The sequence below is a fragment of the Hylobates moloch genome, unplaced genomic scaffold, assembly GCF_009828535.3.
Source record: "Hylobates moloch isolate HMO894 unplaced genomic scaffold, HMol_V3 SCAFFOLD_2, whole genome shotgun sequence".
Taxonomy (NCBI): domain Eukaryota; kingdom Metazoa; phylum Chordata; class Mammalia; order Primates; family Hylobatidae; genus Hylobates; species Hylobates moloch.
Genome location: NW_026652277.1, coordinates 166834373 through 166858134, shown reverse-complemented (window position 1 = coordinate 166858134; position 23762 = coordinate 166834373). Strand labels below are relative to the sequence as shown.

Sequence of the window (23762 nt, the reverse complement as noted above, 5' to 3'; positions counted from 1 at the left end):
CAAAATGCAAACGACTAAGACAATTGCCCAGGTGCAGTGGCTCACGCTTGTAATCCCAGCACTTTGGGAGGCCGAGGTGGGTGGATCAACTGAGGTCAGGAGTTGGAGACCAGCCTGACCAACATGGTGAAACCCTGTCTCTACTAAAAGTACAAAATTAGCCAGGCTTGGTGGGACATGCCTGTAATCTCAGCTATTCGGGAGGCTGAGGCAGGGGAATCACTTGAACCCGGGAGGCAGAGGTTGCAGTGAGCCGAGATCACACCATTGCACTCCAGCCTGGGCAACAAGAGTGAAACTCCGTCTCAAGAAGAAAAAAAAAAAAGACTAAGACAGTCAACTCCCTAGACAGACAACTCCTTCTGGCTTGGCAGAAGACGTGCAAAGCTGTACTTTCTGTACCACTATATTGATCTCAGATTAAAGCCAAGGATATAACACTACATTGTAATTCACTGAAAGTATTTCAAATACAGACCAAAGCAGGAAACCTTCTGGTGTTCCCAGTTGCCTGGGACTGAGCTTAGAGAACTCAAGGTATGTGTATTCCACATCCATCCCATCATTGTTACTCTTCACTTTTAGAGACTTTGATCCTAGTTTCTCTAAACTTAGATTCTAACTTCTATAAACCATGTCACTCAAGCACTTGGTTAGCACTTAGAGCAACAATCAACCAACCCTATGGTTTAGCATCTACTATGAGTAAAGCCTTCTATTGATACAATTGAGACATACTCTCTTTTTTGAGATGGAATTTCGCTCGTCACCCAAGCTGGAGTGCAATGGCACGATCTCTGCTCACTGCAGCCTCCGCCTCCCAGGTTCAAGTGATTCTCCTGCCTCAGCCTCCCAAGTAGTTGTGACTACAGGCGTGCGCCTCCATGCTTGGCTATTTTTTTTTTGTATTTTTAGTACAGACAGGGTTTCACCATGTTGGCCAGGCTGGTCTCAAACTCCTGACTTCAGGTGATCCACCCACCTCGATCTCCCAAAGTGCTGGGATTACAGGCGTGAGCTACCACGCCTGGCCAACATACTCTTCTGTTTAACTTTGGAAGGTCCACTCCAAAGAAGGGGTGACTTTTTGCAATGATCCAAGAAGTATAGCATAGAGCATCATCCTATGGTAGCATCAAGATTGACCAGAAAGCTAGGAAGGTCATTTCTCTTCGGTTTCCAGTGTTCCACTAGTGTCCCCACTGGCTTGATGGCGTTGGACATTCGATTGAACATGTTTGAACCACGGTTGCTTCATTTCACCGGGACTCGCTCCAGCTTTTCAATGAGTGCAGTACCATACCCCCATCTTTAGGAATGTGTGGAGTATATTTGATTGTCACAGTGACAAAAAACTGTCTTGCATTTTCATATAAATCATACAAGTCATTTAGGCAAAAAAAAATTTAATTATCTAACAACAGAATTTAATTCCTATTTAAAAGTATATTTTGCAGGGTTTTGATATACTCCAAATGTTCTAGAAATGCAACTAGTGGGCCGGGCATGGTGGCTCACGCCTGTTATCCCAGCACTTTGGGAGGCCAAGGCAGGCGGATCACGAGGTCAGGAGATGGAGACCATCCTGGCCAACACGATGAAACCCCGTCTCTACTAAAAATACAAAAAATTAGCCGGATGTGGTGGCGGGCGCCTGTAGTCCCACCTACTCGGGAGGCTGAGGCAGGAGAATGGCATGAACCCGGGAGGCAGAGCTTGCAGTGAGCTGAGATAGCGCCACTGCACTCCAGCCTGGGCAACAGAGCGAGACTCCATCTCAAAAAATAATAATAATAAATTTTTTAAAAAAAGAAATGCAACTAGTGTGTAAATGGAAGGAAGACTGTACTTTGTTTCATTTCAAACTTTATCAATAATTTTTTATTGTTTCAGAAAGACATCATGGAGGGCAACATTGCTTATAGTACTGGAATCACTATGCCGTGTATTGATGGCCCGCATTTGCAGACAATGTCCTCAATATGATTTGATGTATGCAAACATCTGACTATTTCACCTTGTCTTCTCATGCAGTTTACATATACAAGTACATATTATCATTTACTATCCCTTTACTTCTTTTTTATTGAGACAGAGTCATAGTCTATTTTTCCAAGACAAAGTATGCCTAGGTGACAATTTACTCATTTTAAAATTATCTTTCAGGTTTTTTGTTTTGTTTTTTCATAAAGTTTTTCCTAGCCATTAACAGTTTCTCTTTTTTTCTTTTCTTTTTTTTTTTTTGAGCCAGAGTCTCGCTCTGCCACCCAGGCTGGAGTGCAGTGGCGCAATCTCGGCTCACTACAACCTCTACCTCCCGGGTTCCAGCGATTCTCCTGACTCAGCCTCCTGAGTAGCTGAGATTACAGGCACGCACACCACACACGGCTAATTTTTGTATTTTTAGTAGAGACAGGGTTTCACCATGTTGGTCAGACTAGTCTTGAACTCCTGACCTCAGTTGATCTGCCCGCCTCGGCCTCCCAAAGTACTGGGATTACAGGCATGAGCCACCGTGCCCGGCCACTACTAAGGGTTTTTAAGGTGGCAGATGGAGTTAATTAGTAAGCTGAATGAGCCTATAGTAAGTACCAGGAAGGTCAGAGATAACTTCCAAACACCTCTCAGCATTAGCAAGAAAAAGTGTACCTTTACAGATTTAAATTCTGGTCACTTACACTAGCAAGACATGAAAAACCACATGGAGTTACTTTACATAGTCTTAAAAAATGGATAAAACAAATATAATTCTCTCTTGAATGCTTTTGGTTTTGTGCCGTTTTGAAGTAGAACATGAGGTAGTCAAGGAATTCTGTGACATCTATTAAAATTCATCTGCACATTTCTCCACACTGTCCCGCCATCACCACACAACACCAGGTTTGTGCGTCAGGCCCTTCTACGATGACAGAGTAAGGGAGTGAGGTGGATGATTTTTTTTTTTTGAGACAGAATCTCGCTCTGTTGCCCAGGCTGGAGTGCAGTGGCACGATCTCCACTCACTGCAAGCTCCACCTCCCGGGTTTACGCCATTCTCCTGCCTCAGCCTCCCGAGTAGCTGGGACTACAGGCGCCCGCCACCATGCCCGGCTAATTTTTTGTACTTTTAGTAGAGACAGGGTTTCACTGTGTTAGCCAGGATGATTTCGATCTCCTGACTTCATGATCTGCCCGCCTCAGCCTCCAGAAGTGCTGGGATTACAGGTGTGAGCCATCACACCCGGCCAAGGATGACATTTTTGACACTCACAAAGCAGGTAACAGGAATAGTTGTCACAGGGGTCCTGAACTGGCTGCACCCACCCGCTTGCAAGCAAACAACCACATGCAACCACCCAGAGCAGCAGTGATGTTGCCGAATGGACCACAAGGAAGAAGAAGACTGACAGGTGACAGGAAAGGACAGGACACCTGCCCGGCTGAGACGCCACCACCGGGCCTGGGAGAAGAGGGGAGTTGTGTGAGGATTGGAAAGGAGAAGAAGGCATCTCTAGGGTGAGAGATGGCAGATGTGACAATACTGAGGTGGGAATGTGTCACTCTTCCACTCTCCAGTGAAGTCACACTGGTTCTCCCTTCCCGTAAACACATTCTAAAGCACAGGCATCCCAGTCCTGACCTTCCGATCCAGTTCTCCTGACTCCTCCATCCTTAGTTCCCACAGAATGCTCGCCACTCCCATACTGACCTCATTCAAGACCATTCCCTGACCACATGCGCTCTGCATTTCCACGCATCGGCCCCACTCTTCCTTCTGCCCAACGAGGCAAGAGATGGGGACAGTCAGGAGACCAGGGCTGGGGGCTGGCTGTGTGGGTGAGTAGCTACCTCTGCCACCTACTTGCTGTTAAGCTGATGATGGGCAAGTTACTTAAGCCCTCTGGGGCTTCATGTTCTCATCTATGAAGTAGACAGGTGCAGCACCCACTTCATGGAGGTGCTGTGACAATGAAACCTGCTGACGCATGTGCAGACCTCTAGAGCACAGTGCTGAGCTCATAAGTACACTCAGCAAATGCCGGCTGACGGTCGTGATACTCACAGTAAGAACAGCCTCACTCTTACCGTTAGCCCTTCAAGGGCCAGATCAACGCTACCCAGTTCAGAAACTTTCTCCTCATTTACAATAAAGGTCCATTGCTCCTTCAAATTTAACTGCTTTCTAATTTGTGTATCTCAATGGTGACACTGATTTCATCCTGTCTTGAGTGTTCCCCTTCTAGGGACAACATCAGATTTCAGCGATTTCCCCATCACCCAGCCAGGAGGCACTTGATGTTTGGCTTGAATTGAGAAACCTGAAGAATATTGCGACATGGAGATTTACTCCAATGTCAAACTTCCTTCCTAGGGCAGGAAGCCCACATTCAGGTACAGCAGGAAGTAAGGACGGGCAGGCGGCAAGTGAGTCCTCACTGCAGAAAGCCTCAGTCTTCAGAAATCCAAAAAGCATAGAAAAATCAGAGTCATTTTGAAATTTAACAGGAATCTTTGAAATTGTACGTTAATCATCTCATGCAGGAATTCACAATCTCATAGCTTGAATATTGAAATCTCCTAGATCCATTTTCCCAGGATGACATTTATTCGGTCACTCTGTCATTTGCTCAGCAAGATCTTAAATGCTCTTTATGATGTCCCAAGCACTGAGTCAGGCACCGTCCTCACCTGCTCGGAGCTTAGATCCAGTCTCCTAACTCCCTTGCTACATTTTTGTAATGGTGCCTGTCTTTGTTTTACAGCACTCCATCGATCAGCCTGATTTTATCTGGCAATTAAAAATGAATAAATCCCACACCACAGCACCACCTGGAAGGAAACATTCTCCTACAGCCACTTGGAGAAGCCCCCCGACACTCAGCCATCTGTCTCTGTGTCACTTTTGGAGCCAGCCAGTCTGGGCTCATACCCAGCCAGGACGTGCTCCCGGGCCAGCTGCTTCATCTCTGGGAGACTGGCCTTCCTCCTCCGTGACATGGAGCCACCCCTGCTTCATAGGGCTGTCTGGGGGAACTCACTGAGTCATCCAGGGACAGCCCTAGAGCAACAGCCAGAACAAAGCAAGCCCGACTCAGAAGGGTTTCTTCTACCTTCCATTTCCCCCTCAAGAAGGCCCAAGAAGAGGAAGCTAAGCCACTGTTCTGGGATTAGGAGGGACGCACGCAGCCATGGGGAAAACTTCAATCTAGGTGTTTCCATCAGTCCTTATCTGGTCATGCTGTATCCCAGTGGAACTTTGGCATCCAGACAAACACAGTTTGGTTATGGCATTGAGTGTGCAGTTCAACACTGCTTTTATTGGCCTCTATGTATCAAGCACGTGCCAGGTATCGAGGATCTAAAAAGAAGTGAGACCCAATCTCTGCATTTAAGAAGGACCCATCCCAGCCAGAATATGGACACACAGACAAATAACTCATAACGTGGTGGGATGAGTACAAAAACCCAAGGATCAGGAGGCACGAGTCACTCCACACAGGAGCAGAGAGGGCTGGTGGGGCGAGGGAGGGCTTCCCAGGGAGAGGCGTGTGGGACAGCTCCACCAGGGGATTGAAATAGTCATGCACTAGGAGTTTGAAACAACGCCTGCTTGCTTTCCTCAGCCTAACAGCAAATCTTGACTTTGGCTTTTAAATCTGGTAAAAGGGGAAAAGTACGAGAAAAGTAAAACCAATGAAGAAAAGAGACGAGGAGGACGGGAAAGGGACACATTGTTTATTCGTAGACAGGGGCCCCTATTTCTTTCATCCAATCATCTATTGTCTCTGAGCAGCCAGTCATCGGATCAAAGGAAATAAATGTTCAGCCCTCCCTGGTACGGGGGAAACGTCACCAGAGTGGAAATGCAGAGATGTGCAGCAGCATGAGTGCGTGTGAACGTGACTGTCATCACCACACACGCTTTCAAGGGAAGACTATAGAACGTTCTCAAAGCCCACAAGCCACAGCCCTGCACGTCATTTCAAGCGGGCAGCAGCTCGCTCCTGTGTTGTTCACCACAGCTATTTCCTTGAGAAGTTTCACAGCTTCAGCGTGCAGCCACCATGCTTTCTGCCTCGTACACAGGGGAAAAGCTGAGTGACTGCATTGTCCTTGAAATTTTACCCGAAAACCTCATGACTTTTTTGCTTGCATAGATTCTTTTTTTTTTTTTTTCTCTGAGACGGAGTTTCGCTTTTGTTGCCCAGGCTGGAGTGCAATGTCACGACCTTGGCTCACCACAACCTCCGCCTCCTGGGGTTCGTGAGATTCCCCTGCCTCAACCTCCCGAGTAGCTGACATTACAGGCATGCACCACCATGCCCTGCTAATTTTGTATTTTTAGTAGAGACGGGGTTTCTTCTGTTGGTCAGGCTGGTCTCGAACTCCTGACCTCAGGTGATCTGCCTACCTTGGCCTCCCAAAGTGCTGGGATTACAAGCGTGAGCCACTGTGACCGGCCTGCTTGCATAGATTCTTTACGGAAGCTGATTACAGCCACAAAGGAAGGTGATGAATAAAGAACAGCTCTCAGCTCCATTCCCTATTCATAGGCTTAAAAGACTCATTTTTGCAACAATGAGACAGCACGCATGCATATGATCAGAAAGTCTGACACAGAAATGAAGATGTGCGTTTATAAATTTTCTGTCTATCTTGTTACTTATTCAGAGGTGGGTTTTCTGGGAAGTTAATGACACCTGAATTTCAGAATCCCTTATTTGCACCGCCCTGTCCAAGGCCCTAGATGCCCTATACCTGGTTCCCTCTTTGTTTTCCTAAAGTCTCCACAAGTTGTATAAGTTTCAGGTCCCTCAGATATCTGTACTTCACATTAGGAGTTTTGAGACCAGCCTGGCCAACATGGTGAAACCCTGTCTTTACTAAAAATAGAAAAATTAGCCGGGCGTGGTGGTGGGCACCTATAATCCCAGCTACTCGGGAGGCGGAGACAGAACTGTTTGAACCCGGGAGGCAGAGGTTGCGGTGAGCTGAGATAGCGCCATTGCACTCCAGCCTGGGTGATAGAGTGAGACTCTGTCTCAAAAAAATAAATAAGGCCGGGCGTGGTGGCTCACGCTTGTAATCCCAGCACTTTGGGAGGATGAGGCGGGTGGATCATGAGGTCAGGAGATGGAGACCATCCTGGCCAACACGTTGAAACCCCGTCTCCACTAAAAATACAAAAAAATTAGCCGGGCGTGGTGGCAGGCGCCTATAGTCTCAGCTACTTAGGAGGCTGAGGCAGGAGAATGGTGTGAACCCGGGAGGCGGAGCTTGCAGTGAGCTGAAATTGCGGCCACTGCACTCCAGCCTGGACAACAGAGTGAGACTCTGTCTCAAAAAATAATAATAATAAAATAAATAAATAAATAAATAGGCTGGGCTCGGTGGCTCACGCCTGTAATCCCAACACTTTGGGAGGCTGAGGTGGGTGGATCACCTGAGGTCAGGAGTTTGACACCAGCCTGGCCAACCTGGTGAAACCTCATCTGTACTAAAAATACAAAAATTATCTGGGCGTGGTGGCAGGCACCTGTAATCCTAGCTACCGGGGAGGCTGACAGAGGAGAATCACTTGAACCTGGGAGGCGAAGGTTGCAGTCAACCGAGATTGTGCCATTGCAGTCCAGCCTGGGCAACAGAGCGAGACTCCATCTCAAATAAATAAATAAAAATAAAAATAAATACATAAAAATTAATAAACAACATTAGAAGACTCACATGTGGGCTTGAATCTATAAAACTTGAAGCCTACCTGAGAGAGGACAAAGTCGAACAGGGGCTTTATCGGAAAGGTCACGGCAATTCACCGCCGATTCCGGGTATTCTTTCTTATTCGGGGAGACTTCTACCACCCAAAAACAACAAAAAATATTACTTTAGAATCAGAAATAGGAATTCATGACTGAAATAGGAAGCCATGGCATTCATACTTTACACTTGACCTCTTTGTATGGAAGAGCAAAGAAATGAGAATTAATATTATTATTTATTTTTTTATTTATTTATTGGAGATGGAGTCTCGCTCTGTCGCCAGGCTGAAGGGCAGTGGCGCGATCTCAGCTCACTGCAACCTCCGCCTCCCGGGTTCAAGTGATTCCCCTGCCTCAGCCTCCTGAGTAGCTGGGACTACAGGCAAGCGCCATCACACCCAACTAATTTTTTTGTATTTTTTAGTAGAGACAGGGTTTCACCATGTTGGCCAGGATGATCTCGATCGCTTGACCTCATGATCCACCTGCCTCGGCCTCCCAAAGTGCTGGGATGACAGGCGTGAGCCACCACGCCCGGCCAAGAATTAATATTATTATATCCTTCTAGGTACTACTCACAATTGTTATGCTTTCTGTTGTGCCTACAGCTACTATTTATTTAGCTCTTACTCTGAACCAGATAGTTTAAGTACTTTGCATACATTATCTCTACTAATCCTTATTACCACATTATGAAGTAAATGTACCCATTCTACAGATGAGGAGAGTGCATCTTGGAGTGATTAAGTAACTCACCTAAACTCACACTCTAAACTGGGTCTGTTTAACTCCAAAACCTTATGCTTCATTTAGGCAAAGCAACTAAGAAGTTAGAATCTCCAACTATCTTGGCTGAATAATCTTTTCTACACCAATTCTAATTTCTTTTTTTCTTTTTTTGAGACGGAGTCTTACTCTGTTGCCCAGGCTGGAGTGCAGTGGCAGGATCTTGGCTCACTGCAACCTCCGCCTCCCAGGTTCAAGTGATTCTGCTGCCTCAGCCTCCTGGGTAGCTGGGATTACAGGTGCCTGCCACCACACCCAGCTAATTTTTTTTTTTTTTTTTAAGAGATGCAGTTTTGTTGGCCAGGCTGTTCTCAAATTCCTGATCTCAAAGGATCCATCCACCTTGGCCTCCCAAAGTGCTAGGATTACAGGTGTGAGCCACCACACCCAGCGCAATTCTAATTTAATAAATCTTTAATATCTAATGTGCACTTTCCTCTCATAGTCTCTTTCTTACCAAGCAATTTGGGGATTAAGGAAGCTTAATTAAAAGAAATTTAAATTAGACCCTAGTTAACTTTTTTATAATTCTAAAATGATATTTATGTTCCACCTCCAAACTAGAAATTACGGGTGATCAAAACAATAAAGTCGATTCAGAGAGAGCAAAACAGTAATAAACTGTAAGTATAAGAATTTACAAACCAAAGAAGAAAGCAAATGACACTCTACCCTTTAAAAAAAAAACCACACCATATAGCTTTTGGATAGGGCTTTTCTGCTTTGTTTTGGTTTTTAATCAACTCTGAAGTTACTTCCACCATATCACTTAAATCATTATTATCTCAAATGTTAAATGGATGTTATTCAATAAAATTATAAGATATCTTTTATCTAATTTATTATGTTTTGTTTCCTACCTTTTCAATGTCATAAATTTAAGAAAAGTTGCAATAACTATAATCTCTACCCACCCCCCTCCTAAAACAACCTGTTGCAACGGCCAGCCATGCGTTCTCATCCTACCTTCTCATCTGCTTCAAGAGAAGAGACCAGAGCTGGCTCTGCAGATAAGGAAGTCAATTCTTCTGGTTAGAGTAACTGACGTATTTCTCTTCCCTTCCTGTCGGGCACAGGCTGACGCAGTGCACCCTGTGTGGCCAGCCTTACATGCCTCGGTGGCTATTCCCACATCACTAGGGACCCAGGGAGCAAAGCCACCCCAAAACCACACCAAGGAGCTCTTCTATGCCAACATTTTACATTTTTAGCTGGAGGAAAGACCAGGCTGATGCTGGTGAAATGTTTCACCCTTCCTAAGGAAACTCTCTACAGAGACTACAGGCTTCAAATATTCAAATGTTTCCACATTTGTGAAGGGTTTCACATTGACTTCAGTGTAAATGACTAACCACATCTCAAAGAACAGCTAATAACTTCAGAATAATTTACAAGAAAGGGGGACAGCCAGGCCAAGAGCGATGAAGATTGTAATGAAATCACCAAGGGGAACCTTCAAAATGCTATGCATGTACTAGGTAGTATTACTCAGCACCGTGAAGTGTCCCTGCCCTGCTAACTCAGGCATGGCCAAAGACTTGCTCTGGAGAGCAATAAGACAATGAAGTGTGTGCAAAGGTGCCACGTGCCACGTAGGCTTAGCACCTTCCAAGCCAGTACTGGGGCCACCATTCTCTTTCCCTTGTCTTTCCCTCGATGACTCCAGACACAGGCTGCTCCATCGACCTGGTCTCAGCATGGAGAAGATGTGCAGCAGGGGCCATGGAAGATCCTCGATGGTCATGGTGTGAGTGGCAAATAAATGTTTGCTGTCATCAACCACTGAGAGTGTAGGGCCATTTGTTTCTGCAGCTAACCTTGCCTGTTCTGCTGTAGTGTGTAGTGTTTTCACAAACACAGAACTGAGCATCAAACTATTTAATATATACTATATTAAATATATACTATTTACTATAGCATGAATATTTACCCATTGGAACAAATGCCAGCGGAGGCCCTGCTATACCACGAATTATCCTTTAGTTATTGGTCTTGGGGATGAGGTCTCAGGGAAAGGGCTGCAGTCACCAGGATTGAGAGGAAGAGGGACCCAAGAAGCTCAGAGCAGCCACTGTTTCATGGGGTACGGAGGTATTTCAGCACAACTGTGCCTCCGCTTCCCAGCTCAATAGCAGATCTAAATATAGGCACTTCTTAGCTAATCTCTTTAGCATTTCTCAGCACAAGACTCTCACTTTAGATATGTGTCAGCCAGAGTTTCTTTTCCTTTACAACATTAAATTCCTCAGCCATGAGTGTTTCAACAGCACCCTCGTCCTCATCATCTTCTTCTGTTATTATTATTTTGACTCAGCGTGATCTCATAGTACATCTCAGTAACACACTTTTTGGCACAGGGGAAGAAAGGAAAAAATGGAATATCCACAGGATGGCATTTGGACTATGAAGGGCTGCAGATTATAGCAGAACAACACTGCTGGATATTATTATTATTATTTTTTTTTTTTGGGGGGGGGATGGAGTCTCGCTCTTTCACCCACGTGGGACTGCAGTGGCGCGATCTCGGCTCACTGCAAGCTTCGCCTCCCAGGTTCACGCCATTCTCCTGCCTCAGCCTCTCCGAGTAGCTGGGACTATAAGTGCCCGCCACCGCGCCCGGCTAATTTTTTGTATTTTTAGTAGAAACGGGGTTTCACCATGTTAGCCAGGATGGTCTCGATCTCCTGACCTCGTGATCCGCCTGCCTCAGCCTCCCAAAGTGCTGGGATTACAGGTGTGAGCCACTGCGCCCAGCCACTGCTGGATATTATTGATGTTATTTATTGATGTGACAGTTCTTTGATTGCTATGATTATTAGGCCCACACTTGCTAAATAAAGGTATTGGCAGCTCCAGTCCCACAGTCTGTATTCAAGAAATTTGACTCCAGGAAAGAAAGGTGATTGCATGCAAACCTGCCAACCTATCACTAACCTCCAAATTGAAAAACAAACCTAAGATTCACTCCACTGACTTACTGCATAGAAACTAAACATTATTCTAAAATATGGCGGAGTGCCAAAGATTCATGAGCAGTTATGAGTCAAGGTGTCTGAGCTCCAATGCTTCTGATGGACATCCATTCGTGGCAGATGGAAGGTGCTGGAAATGGCATCTGGTGAACTGCCAAATGTCTTAACGATTTTAAATTCCTTAGCCCTACATCAGTTGGGCAGAATATAATACCACATCACTGCATTTTTCCAGGCACTACAACATCACATAAGCCTAGAGAATTCAAACCCTCCTATTTACAGATATATCCATTTTTTAAAAAATATTCCATAAAGGCCATGTTTTAGTCAACTTTGTAGCCTCAACCCCAGCTCAGAGACTGACACAAAGGGAGTGCTCCATATATGTGTGTTGAACAAGTGAACAGATAGTTATGAAGATAAACAGACCAGCTCATCCGTTTACTGGCAGCCTCAAGATGTCATATATCATGATCATTTAACAAATGTTCTTTAATAGTTAAAATTGGAGAGTGGTACCCAATATATAAAAGCTAAAATCATGTAAAATTTTTTAAATGCACACTTGCATGTTTTCTGTTGATTTATGTGCATGCTGGTAATTCGCAGTTATAACAAGATCCATCCATTAATTATACACCATCCTAGCAGCCATTCAGGAAATTAATTTAAATTAGGAAGTTCCGAAAAGGTTGTGGGGAAAATTGAAAAGGTTGTCCCAAGCGTCATGCTCTTCCATTGCAGGTGTTTGCTCAGAACCGGTTTACTCCTACTTTGCACATAATTCTGTGACACTTAGCTACTGAACTCCAGGTCCACAACAAAGTAGCAGAAGAAAAAAGATTTAAGAGGCTCCTGACTGACTCAGGATCATGGTGGGGCCAAGAGCTTGGAACCAGGTAGGCAAAGAACACCCAAAACGAGATCTCAGGTGATACTGAGAACGGCAGGAAGGCAAAGCAATGTCAGCATCAGAATCACGTGTGGACTAAGGCGCAAGACTGAAACACCAGGACAGGGGAGTTGAAGCCAGGTAATAAGAAAGGAACTCAAAAGGTAGATAAAGTTCAGAATCCAAGGAGAGGAAGACCAGGTGTGGGAGAGCAACCAGCCCGCCCAGCAAGTCTCCTTGCTCAGGCCAAACACCCAGGGCCAAGCAGCCTTGGGTCAGTCAGGGCTCTGCCCTCCTCTCACCAGCCCTGTTTCCCTCAAGGAGGCAGGTAGTTGCATCTTCCTCCACTCCCCAGTTCTCTCCATTTGGGTCTGAGGCAAAGCTAACACCCATGGCGGAAATGATTCATGCAACAAATTTTAGGCCGGGCATGGTGGCTCACAGCTATAATCCCAGCACTTTGGGAGGCTGAGGCTGGAGGATCCCTTAAGCCCAGGAGTTTGAGACCTGCCTGGGCAACACAGTGAGACCCCATCTCTACAAAAGACATATTAAAAAAATAGATGGGTGTGGTGGCTAGTGCTTGGAATCCCAGCTGCTCAGGAGGACAAGGCAGGAGAATACCTTGAGCCCAGGAGCTCAAGCTCTTAGTGGTCTTTGGATGACTAAACCTTAACACATCTTAGCTCAAAATCTCCGATCACACCACTGCATTCCAGCCTGGGCAACAGAATGACACCCTGTCTCTAAATAAATAAATAAATGTTAATTGTGCAGCTATTATGTGCCAGGCACAATGTGGAAGGAAGGGGATACATTAGTGAATAAAACAGATCCTTCCTGCATGGTACTTAGTTTCTAAATGGAGACACACCATAAACAAGCAACCATAAATGCGTTCTTACAAACTGAGAGAAGTGCTATGAGGAAAATGTACAGGATGCAGGGGTGGAGAATGAGGAGGTCGGCTACCGTAGATGCAGTGGTCACAGGATGGCTCTCTGTAGGAGATTTTGAGCTAAGACATGTTAAAAGTTTAGTCATCCAAAGATCACTAAGGTTAGTCTGTAGTCTGACAACTTTGTAACTATTGACTTACCGCAGGGCAGAATGGGTGAGGGGAGGGAAGCGTCGCTGGGTTAGGTTGAAGGGCTCTAATAAGACCCTGATAGACCGACCAGGTTACAGTCCGATGGTCATAATCCAGATGAGAGATATCAATCTTTAACTGGGGTCCTGAGCATATAAGGTAGAAATAACAAGGGTTGCTGATGGATTAGATGTGGGATTTGAAGTTTAGTTCTACCAAATCCCTGGGACCCTTGCAGTCAGCTCTTTCTTGGGGAATGGGAAGTGGGTTCCAGCAGCCTGAATTCAAGTGCATGATGAAACCAGAAAAAGCAAACGCCAAAATCAAAACTCTGAGCCTGAGAATACCTGCCAACAGGTGCATATGCCCCAGCTTTCCGTGGAGGGCAGTTTACCAGAGCCCAGTGCAATTCCTAATTTCCATAAAGAACCCACATACAAATCAAGTCTATCTAGTTCACTATGGTTAAGGTAGTCAGGAAGTGTGCCACATTTTACAAAAATTTCCACCCAAAATTTTTTTTTTTTTTTTGGTAATGGTTCTTAAAGGAAAAATTCTTATTTACCTGGAAAACTTAACACCCCAAAGGGAATTTTCGTTCAGATAGCTAAAGTATGCCAATCCCAGTCCCCAAGGGAACTGCAACAACGTCTCATCGGGCGCATTGCCTTCAGCAGTCACTTTCGAGTTTGTTGCCAGGTGTCCGAGCCGGTATGAACGTCCGCGTCAATCCACACAGTACAAACCGGAGGAGGGGCCGGGACCACGCTTCCCCTCCAGGACTGCCTTTTGTACGTGTGTTCTGTTTCTGTTGCTAAGGTTTAGGGAGCTGTCCGGCTACCCTCACGGGTTCCCATGGAAACCACCACCTCCCAGAGGACAGGAGGAGAGGCGAATTCAGGGTCCACCCGCGGGCCCCGCCCAGGCATGGAGTCACTGAGGGTCCGGGCGGGGCCCGGGAGCTGGGCGTGGCGGGGGCCGTAGGGCTAGAGAGCTGGGCATGGGCGAGGCAGGCGCGAGCGGAAAGGGGCGTGGCAGGTCTGGGGCGTGGCCTGAGTGCGCCTGCGCAGTCTGCGCCACTCAGGGAGGCGGAGGCGACGCGCAGGAGGAAAGATGGAAGACTACCAGGCTGCGGAGGAGGTAACCGCCGGGTCGGCGACGGAAGGGTGGAGGCCTAGAGCCCTGGCCGCGGAAGGACACGCGGTCCTGCCCGGAAAGGCCTGGCTGCCCACCTCATTCAGCTAGGCCAGTCTCGGCAGCCCACGGCGTGAGGTTCACGGTCGCCGGCGCTCCGCCCGGCCCCATTCTGCCCGGACACTGCCGCCGTTTCCCCGGTGCGGGGGGCGGGAAGGGGATTGAGCTTCTTCCCGCGCGGGAGGCACCGGGCGTGACTCGGGCAGAGCGCCCCGGTGAGCGGTGCCGAGAAACCTTCCCGCAGGGCCTCGCCCCCGGCCCGCAGCCAAGCTCGCCGGGAGGATGACATCACCGCCCCTTGCTCTGCGGGGCTGACCCCAGCCCCAGCCTGGAGCGGGGCGCGGCGGCCGGGCTGGGAGCGCCGAGGCTTGGACGTCTCCCCGCGGAGGTGCGGGTGACGCTCCCGCTCCAGCCCCTCCGCCCCGGGCTGGCGTCCCGGCCATCCCGCGCCTTTGTCTCGGGCCTCACCTGGTTCTGCAGCGCTGGGAATGAGTGGCACATTTCATTTCCGTTTAAGCTGTCTCTAAGAAAGCTCATTGTTGTGGGGAAAAAAATCTCTTATGCCTCCTTGAGGAAGTAGGATAAAGCCCACGATCTCGCCAAGCAGAAGACACCCATCGGCACCGTGTGCGTTAAATGGCTTTCCTTCAAGCTCACGGTCATTCGGGGAATAGGGCTGATAGGCGCAGCTGAGATACAGAACTCATTTTCTTCTTACTGAATAATCCTTGTTGAAATTCAGATAGAGCCCTATGGATTTATTATGCAGACTGTCAAAAATATAAACTATAGATACATTTGGTAAGGTTGGATATCTTACCATTTATGAAATTTAGTGGCCGGGCGCAGTGGTTCACGCCTGTAATCCCAGCACATTGGGAGGTCTAGGCGGGCGGATCACCTGAGGTCAGGAGTTCGAGACCAGCCTGACCAACATGGAGAAACCCCGTCTCTGTTAAAAATACAAAATTAGCCGGGCGTGGTGGTGCATGCCTGTAATCCCAGCTATTTTCGGGAGGCCGAGGCAGGAGAATCTCTTGAACCTGGGAGGCAGAGGTTGCCGTGAACCGAGATCGCGCCATTGCACTCCAGCCTGGGCAACAAGAGCGAAACTCCGTCTCAAAAAACAAAAAAAAGAAAAAAAAGAAATTTAGTTTAAGGAGGACTGTTTTCAGGGGAAATAAAACTAAAACTTAAGGACTGATTCTAGAGTTTCAGTTTTGATCTGATTTCCTAACTAGCACACACTTCCTGTGACAGTGGCATAATCAGTGTTTGAATGCTGATGGCAACCAAGTGAATAATGACGAGAAGACCTGGTTCAGGAGCAGTTAGCAAAGAAAAAGCCTTTCCCCTTAAACTGTTGCCCAATATAATATTGGAAAATGTCTTGCACTATAGTAATATCGAGTAAAACTTCTAAAAAAGAAATCGCTTTGTAAAGGAAAGCGCTTAATACTGCAGTCCGATTCTGACTCCCACAAATGAGGTGGCTAAGTGGCCTCATTATTCGAGATCTCAATTGCGTATGTGTAAAATGAAGGGGCTGGACAGAGTGGTGAGTGTTCCACCTGGGATGGAGCCCTGGGAGGTGGAGACCATGGCTGTCTTGTAGTAGGCAGCAGGTCTTAGGTATTTACTGAATGGCCCGTTCGGGTCCTCCCACCAGTCTCTTAGCAGCCTTTTCTGCATCTCTTCTAACTTCATGTAGATGGCTGGGCCTTTGTAACTATTCTCAACTCACCATTCATCTTTCTTGGAGAAGTTAAAACTATCCACTGGATTCAATACAACTCTCTGCTTTCCACTAAAAATTCTTTAAAATGTCCCTCAACCTTCTTCGTACTGTAACCATATGGGAGGTGATACAGTGCCTTTCCTTTGTGATTAAGGTCACTGTAGTCACTTGAAAGGATCCTTTAAGCTTCCAGAAATGACTTAATCTCTAAGATATTGCAAATTGTCATTCACTCAGTGAGTTGGTTTTGTTTCCAAGTCCAACTTCTGAGTACAGCAAGTGAGGTGGCTTTGGGCAGTCAGCTCCTGACCCCCCTAAAAAGAAAGGGCAGGGCCTGCAGTGGACAGCAGCCAGGCAGGGAGGAAGACTCACTGCCAAGTCAGGGTTCTCTGCCTTGATTCCCTCAGGATGCACATTGACTGAGGGCCCCGGGGGTTGCCCTCTCGAAGGCATGTCCAGAGCTACGTACCTTTCCTGGGACTCAGCAGTAACTTTAAACGCTTGTGCTCATGTGAAGAGCACATTGGCAGGCAAGTGCCTGACTAATGTTATTTTCAGGATGACCTTTTACCCATTAAGATCTACCATGTGTAAAAGGAAAACTATACTCCTGGCACTAGATTACTGCAGGCAGCCCACCTCCTGAGTCATCCAGACACTGACAGAGAACAGCCATGCTGGCAGCTGGTGGTTAGTTCTGGAGTAGGAGGGCAGCACTGGGAAAGAAAAATAATTACCTGGAAATAATATAATCATTGTACATTTTACAACTAATGGTGCTTTAAAAAAATTTCCTCAAGGTCAAACTGATCCTCCTAATCAATTTATATCATGGAAGAGAGAATTACATCTTAAATGGATTGCTTCAGCAGCTTCAGTTAATTTATACAAAAATCAACCAACTCATTAAGCCTCTCTATTGGTTAATGAGTCTAGCAGCCAGTTGAAATGGAAGAAGATAATGAATTCTAGTTTAAAGTGAAGTCTTAGATTGTGGCATGATTAAAACAAAACATGGCCAGGTGTGGTGGCTCACGCCTGTAATCCCAGCATTTTGGGGGGCTGAAGTGGGAGGATCACCTAAGGTCAGGAGTTCGAGACCAGCCTGGCAAACATAGTGAAACCCCATCTCTACTAAAAATATGAAAATTAGCCGGGTGTGGTGGAGGGCACCTGTAATCCCAGCTACTTGGGAGGCTGAGGCAGGAGAATCACTTGAACCTGGGAGGCAGAGATTGCAGTGAGTCGAGATCGTGCCACTGCATTCCGGCCTGGGCTACAGAGTGACACTCCGTCTCAAAAACAAATAAATAAAAATAAAACAGAATACCTTTAAATTATGTGCATGTATTCTAGTCTTCTGGTTTCTGAAGACTGTAATGTCATCCATCCTTGGTAAAGTGAACGGTCTAGTTAGATTATTTCTAAGGTCTTCATTTCTAAATTATGTTCGTTACCTAAATTTGCACTTATCAATGTAGTGGAAATATCTTTTAAATAAATCAAACTTAACTGAATGTTCTTCCTTACAGACTGCTTTTGTTGTTGATGAAGTGAGCAACATTGTAAAAGAGGTAAGAGGAGAAATGCTCTTCTTAAATGTTTAATGGCTTATATTAGAGAAAATAATGTGTTTTAAATACTCTCTTGGAATTGTTTCAACTGAGTCTATGTGTTTTGTGTTTCAAATAACAGTTTTTACTTCGGTAAATAGCTAGATAAGAATTGCTTCTATATGATGTAAATTACATATTTTAAATCAGATAAGGAATTTTATGTACATAGCATTATTACTGAATATCACCAAGACTTGATTCTATAATCTTTTAAGCATAAAAGACTCCTGGTATACACATAAATGTCTCCAGGGTTGAATGAAGAAAGAGTGAGTAAAAGAAAATTGAACAATCAACTTCCAGTTATTCTGGACCTGGTGATCCAGTTTGGGGCCTATTTGCTTACTTTTCTTACATTCCTAAACTTCACACTTTATTGTGTTATTGATCATGAAGAGGAAGAGAGACAGAAGGGATGTTTGTTATTCATTCAGAAAGTACACACTGAGGGAGCGTGCAGGGCATAGACCCTCCTGGAGTTTACAGCTGAGGGGCGGGCAGGGCAGACACATCAAACAGTCCTGCTGTAAAGTGTCAGCCCGCATGTGCTGTGTGGTAAGTGCCACTAGTGGTGGTGCTGCGAGAGCACTGAACGGGGAATGTGAGCCACCCAGGGAGTTCAGGGACCATTTCGAGCTGAAATCTGAAGAATGAGTAGAAGTAGGGGTAATGCAGTAAAAAGAGGGGACAAGGCCCTATGGGAAGTGGGGGCAGTGCATGGTGTGTGAGAGAGTGAAAAGAGGTGGGTGTGGCTGGAACGGTGCTGAGAGCTACAGGCTCATTCTTACCCTAGGTAGGAATGAAACCAGGAGTTTCCTCAGCAGCTTCCCTGCCTTCCCTGGGTAAAATGGGGCACAGATATTAAAGGCATTGGCTAAAAGAAAACTATTAGATGATCTGAATTTAATCATACTGTTTGGGGTTTCAGATGTAATTTAGAATTTAATGTAAATTATTGACTAGTGTTTGATAAAAAACCACAACCTATGTTTGTGATCAGTATCCAAAGGCAAAATGAATTTGACCATTTACATTGTGCAGCATCAGGTGTGATTTTCTGGTTGCTTTGCGGGATCTGTATGTTTGGTTTTCATGGTTTTTCTAAATACACAGTTTCACGTGGAACACAGCAGGGGGCAGCAAGGTGGGTGGATTACACCAGAACTGGGAACAGTGGAGGGGGCTTGTTGGGAAGTCTAGTCCTGCCTCAGTTGTTTTCTGCCTTATCTTTGACTTGGTTACCAGCTTTCAATTAGCAAGTGAAATTGAAAGCACACATTTCCAGGCTGGGCGCGGTGGCTCACGCCTGTCATCCCAGCACTTTGGGAGGCCGAGGCGGGCGGATCATGAGGACAAGAGATCGAGACCATCTTGTCCAACATGGTGAAACCCCGTCTCTACTAAAAATACAAAAATTAGCCAGGCTTGGTGGCGCGTGCCTGTAATACCAGCTACTTGGGCGGCTGAGGCAGGAGAATCCCTTGAACCCGGGAGACGGAGGTTGCAGTGAGCCAAGATCACGCCACTGCACTCCAGTCTGGGCGACAGAGCAAGACTCTGTCTCAAAAAAAAAACAAAAAAGCACATTTCCGATCTACATGGAAACATGAGGTGACATTGCAGTGTTACTTGAACTTGTGTCACTGGCCTCAACAGCTTTTTTGCCCCCGCAATAGGTAATTCTGTACTCAAGTGACCCTAAATATTGGGTAGTAGTCAATTTGCACAGGTCCAAAATTGGTGGAGGGTTCCCTCCTCCTTGAAAAACTGAATTTCAAAGTATGTGTGGAGGGAGAGCTGGGGGAGGGAGAGGTTTAGCTTGAACAAAGCCTCCCCACCCTTTGACAATGCCCAGGTCTAGTAACACTGATGTCCTCTTAAACCGGGGCTTCTGGCCCCCCAGCCCTCTTGTAGCCTCTGAGCTGGGAGGGAGCACAGTGGCAGAGGACAAAAAGTAAGCCATCCCTATGTGTAACTTGACTACTCTGAGTCTCAGGGAGATGATCAACAGGTATGTAGGTAGAAATCAGAGTGACCTAGGGAGGTTTTAGGTCCTCAGAAGCAAGGTCGCCGGATCTAAGCCCCAGGCATCAGATCCCAGTCCATCACCACCATGCACAGCTCAGATCCCTGGACTGCTGGTTTGCTCTGCCTGTCTGAGGACAGACCTTGGCCCTCACTGAATGTTATTTTCACTTTAGGTCATAACTGTCATAGAAACTCAGGTTCCTGGTTTCCAGCACAGCAAGTTAGGGGTAGAGAAGAAAGTTGCTGAGATGCAAGCACCTTGGCATCCATGTGAAAGGGGAGCTGACAGTGAAAAACCCAGAAAATCATACAATGACAATATCATAATGATAAGCTTAGCAAGAGCAGCGACAGTGAGCCTTGCATTGTCAGATAACCCCCAAAGAATATAGCATAGAAAAAGAAGCAAACGTATAATAAAGAAAAAAAGTTGGGCTGGGTGCTGTGGCTTATGCCTGTAATCCCAGCACTTTAGGAGGCTGAGACAGGAGGATCACTTGAGCCCAGGCATTTGACCCCGTCTCTACAAAAAACTAGCCAGGCGTGGTGGCACATGCCTGCAGTCCCAGCTACTGGAGAAGCTGAGGTGGGAGGATTGCTTGAGCCCAGGAGGGAGGCTGAGGTGGGAGGATTGCTTGAGCCCAGCAGGTCAAGGCTGCAGTGAGCCAAGATTGCATCACTGCTCTCCAGCCTGGGCAACAGAAGAACCCTGCCTCAGAAAAACAAAAATAAAAAAATTTCATCATAAACCTAAAATAAGTTTTGGAATATAAAGGGCTTTTAGTTATCTGAAAAATGCACTTAATGTGGTAACATGTTCTCAGACAATGCTGGATAAAAGTATTTTTTAATATATGATTATTTGGATAGGTTTGTATATTGCCGGTTGTACAAATAATACAATTCATCTAATATATAGTATTAGTATATGTTAGGTAGTAGTAGATAAAAGTAATATACTTTTAAGAAATGAATAGGCAAAATATTTTCTAGCCTCAACAGGAAAAAATGTGTATCTCTAAATATTAATAGTAGTGAACATTAAATGTAATTATTAGGTCAAAATGTGTAAATAATTTGACAGACTGAATTTTTAAAGCAAATTTGAAACTTATTTAAATGAAATAATGCTATTAAGTATATTTGCAAAGGCACCCTCATGATTAAAAATAAACTTTTCATAAATCACTTCTTGGGGTGCTGTCAGTTCCTGATTGAAAGGTGGTATGGGTGCATTTGGTTAACCGGGACGCACTTTGTGCTTTGTTTTCTAGGCTATAGAAAGCGCAATTGGTGGTAACGCTTATCAACACAGCAAAGTGAACCAGTGGACCACAAATGTAGTAGAACAAACTTTAAGCCAACTCACCAAGCTGGGAAAACCATTTAAATACATCGGTAATGGATTTTTGTTTCTTGTATATTTGGGGGATGGTTTTTTAACACTGATCAGAGGGGCATCCAGTACCAGAAACAACAGCTAACGTGGCCTCAACTCAAAGAAGGCTCCTGGTGGGAGTCGGTCGTGTGTGTAGTATACATTAGCGTATGCTTGACCATTTGGCTCCTGGTACAATTGCAGATCGTATGTGAAGCGGGATCTTACAGGAGGTCTCCATCGGATGCTTTTAGAACAAGTGAAGCGTAGAGGAAGTGTGGACAGCCGCCAACTTACATTGGCTCAACTTAGAATTTTTCAACTTTTGATGGATTTACCAGGGTATTAAGTGCATTTGCAACTTAACATTTTCATATATTGTTGATTTATGATGGGTTTATGGGACATTGTAAGTCAAGGAGCACCTATAATTTGTCAATATAGTGAGACAAGGCAATCTGTCCCTATAATTTTTATCGAGAACATCAACCATGTGGAGCTACGTACATTGTACATTTGCTAAAAGTGGACAGAATGACATTTGTGTTACCCAATAGACTTCTCTAACAAAAATTTGTTTTAACTTAAGTGACTTGTGTAATTATGCAGAAGAATGGAGCTGGATTACACACGGCAAGTTCCTGCTTCTGGGACAGCTCTACTGATGGTATGATTTTCATTCATGTTTGTGAAGTTTTGTTGTGTGAAATATATGACTGGAAGTTTCCTATCTTTGAATGCAATGCATGTTTATCACCTTTTAAAACATTTTATAATAGACTTGCCAAGGTTCTTTGTGTAGCATAGAGATGGGTACTTGCCTTACTGTAAAACGTCCCCCAGCTTTCCCTGCCTTAAATGCTGCTCTCTTCCCTCCTGCAGGGAGCTGCACTGTGCGATGGGAGAATAAGACCATGTACTGCATCGTCAGTGCCTTCGGACTGTCTATCTGACCTGCAGTCCAGCCTACGGCCTTTCTCCTTTTGTCTCTAGTTCATCCTCTAACCACCAGCCATGAATTCAGTGAACTCTTTTCCCATTCTTTTTGTTTTGTGGCACTTTCACAATGTAGAGGAAAAAAACCAAATGACCGCACTGTGATGTGAATGGCACCGAAGTCAGATGAGTATCCCTGTAGGTCACCTGCAGCCTGCGTTGCCACTTGTCTTAACTCTGAATATTTCGTTTCAAAGGTGCTAAAATCTGAAATCTGCTAGTGTGAAACTTGCTCTACTCTCTGAAATGATTTAAATACACTAATTTTCCATACTTTATACTTTTGTTAGAATAAATTATTCAAATCTAATCTAAAGTCTGTTGTGTTCTTCATAGTATCATAAATGATTTCTTCATATTTAGCGAGTGGCTACAGAATCTATACAACCGGGCCAGGCGTGGTGGCTCACGCCTGTAATCCCACCACTTCGGGAGGCCAAGGCGGGTGGATCATGAGGTCAGGAGATCGAGACCATCCTAACACGGTGAAACCCCATCTCTACTAAAAATACAAAAAGTTAGTTGTTAGCCAGGTGTGGTGGCGGACGCCTGTAGTCCCAGCTACTTGGGAGGCTGAGGCAGGAGAATGGCGTGAACCTGGGAGGCAGAGGTTGCAGTAAGCCAAGATCGTGAGCCAAGTTCCTGCCACTGCACTCCAGCCTGGGTGACAGAGCAAGACTCCACCTCAAAACAAAAAAAAAAACAAAAAACTATACAACCAAAAAAAAGAAAAGTTGCAGTTCTGCTGTGGTCCTCTCCACGATGTACTCATTTCACCCATGGGACCAGGATCCTGACGGCTCTGCTGGGTTCTGGTTAGATTCCTACCACACCCCCCATTCTGAAGCCCTCCTCTTCTAGAGGTTAAGGGGTGGGAGGTGGGCAAACCAGTTTCTATTCTCTTAGCCAGAGAGCTCTAACTCACACTTGGCCCAAAGCTGTAACACCTTAACTGTTTGTTAATCCCGTGTTCTCTGTAGGGCTCACAAATTGTCTTAGTATTTCATAGCTTACAAAATGGTTTTCACAATCATTCATTTTGTGTCCTCAACAATTTGCAGTCATTTAAAAATCAGAAAATGTGTTTGGAGGTTATCTGATTGGTTTAAAGTCACACATCCAAGTAGGGAGATGGGCCCAAGCCCAGGCCTTGTCTCCATCTTCAGTGCTCGTCCCCAGGCCACGTTAGAGATGGCAGTAAAGATACCTCCGTGCCTGCCTGCTGAAATGGAAAGCTGCCATTGTCTCCAAAGCCGCTTCATTAAAGCATGTATGTCTGCAAGGCCAAATTAACTCCACACACAAAGAGCAAACAAATCAAGACACATAGAAG

At 45.6% G+C, this 23762-nt stretch overlaps 2 protein-coding genes across 13 annotated transcripts in view; one reads left to right on the top strand and one right to left on the bottom strand.

Moving 5' to 3' along the window:
* The window catches only part of SYTL3 (synaptotagmin like 3), a 117672-nt gene extending 102465 nt beyond the window's left edge, over positions 1 to 15207 (bottom strand). For 6 of the 11 annotated variants that reach the window (XM_032161575.2, XM_032161522.2, XM_032161531.2 and 3 more), the window contains exons 1-2: positions 9489 to 9547; positions 7739 to 7831 (exon numbers count right to left, since the gene is read on the bottom strand). The gene's annotated coding sequence lies outside the window, so the exon portion shown is untranslated. Of the gene's footprint in view, positions 1 to 7738; positions 7832 to 9488; positions 9548 to 14044; positions 14851 to 15141 lie in introns of those variants that run through there. The other 5 variants (XM_058435639.1, XM_058435638.1, XM_058435641.1 and 2 more) reach the window with 5 other exon arrangements.
* Positions 1 to 22739, top strand: part of DYNLT1 (dynein light chain Tctex-type 1) — a 241327-nt gene extending 218588 nt beyond the window's left edge. Inside the window, exons 2-6 of one of the 2 annotated variants that reach the window (XM_032161508.2) lie at positions 14570 to 14619; positions 17944 to 17985; positions 21330 to 21453; positions 22043 to 22100; positions 22316 to 22739. In XM_032161508.2, coding sequence (XP_032017399.1) covers positions 14593 to 14619; positions 17944 to 17985; positions 21330 to 21453; positions 22043 to 22098 — 249 coding nt within the window. In that variant the 5' untranslated portion in view covers positions 14570 to 14592 and the 3' untranslated portion in view covers positions 22099 to 22100; positions 22316 to 22739. Of the gene's footprint in view, positions 1 to 14569; positions 14620 to 17943; positions 17986 to 21329; positions 21454 to 22022; positions 22101 to 22315 lie in introns of both variants that reach the window. The other variant, XM_032161498.2, reaches the window with a different exon arrangement.
* Positions 22740 to 23762: the final 1023 nt, after the last annotated feature.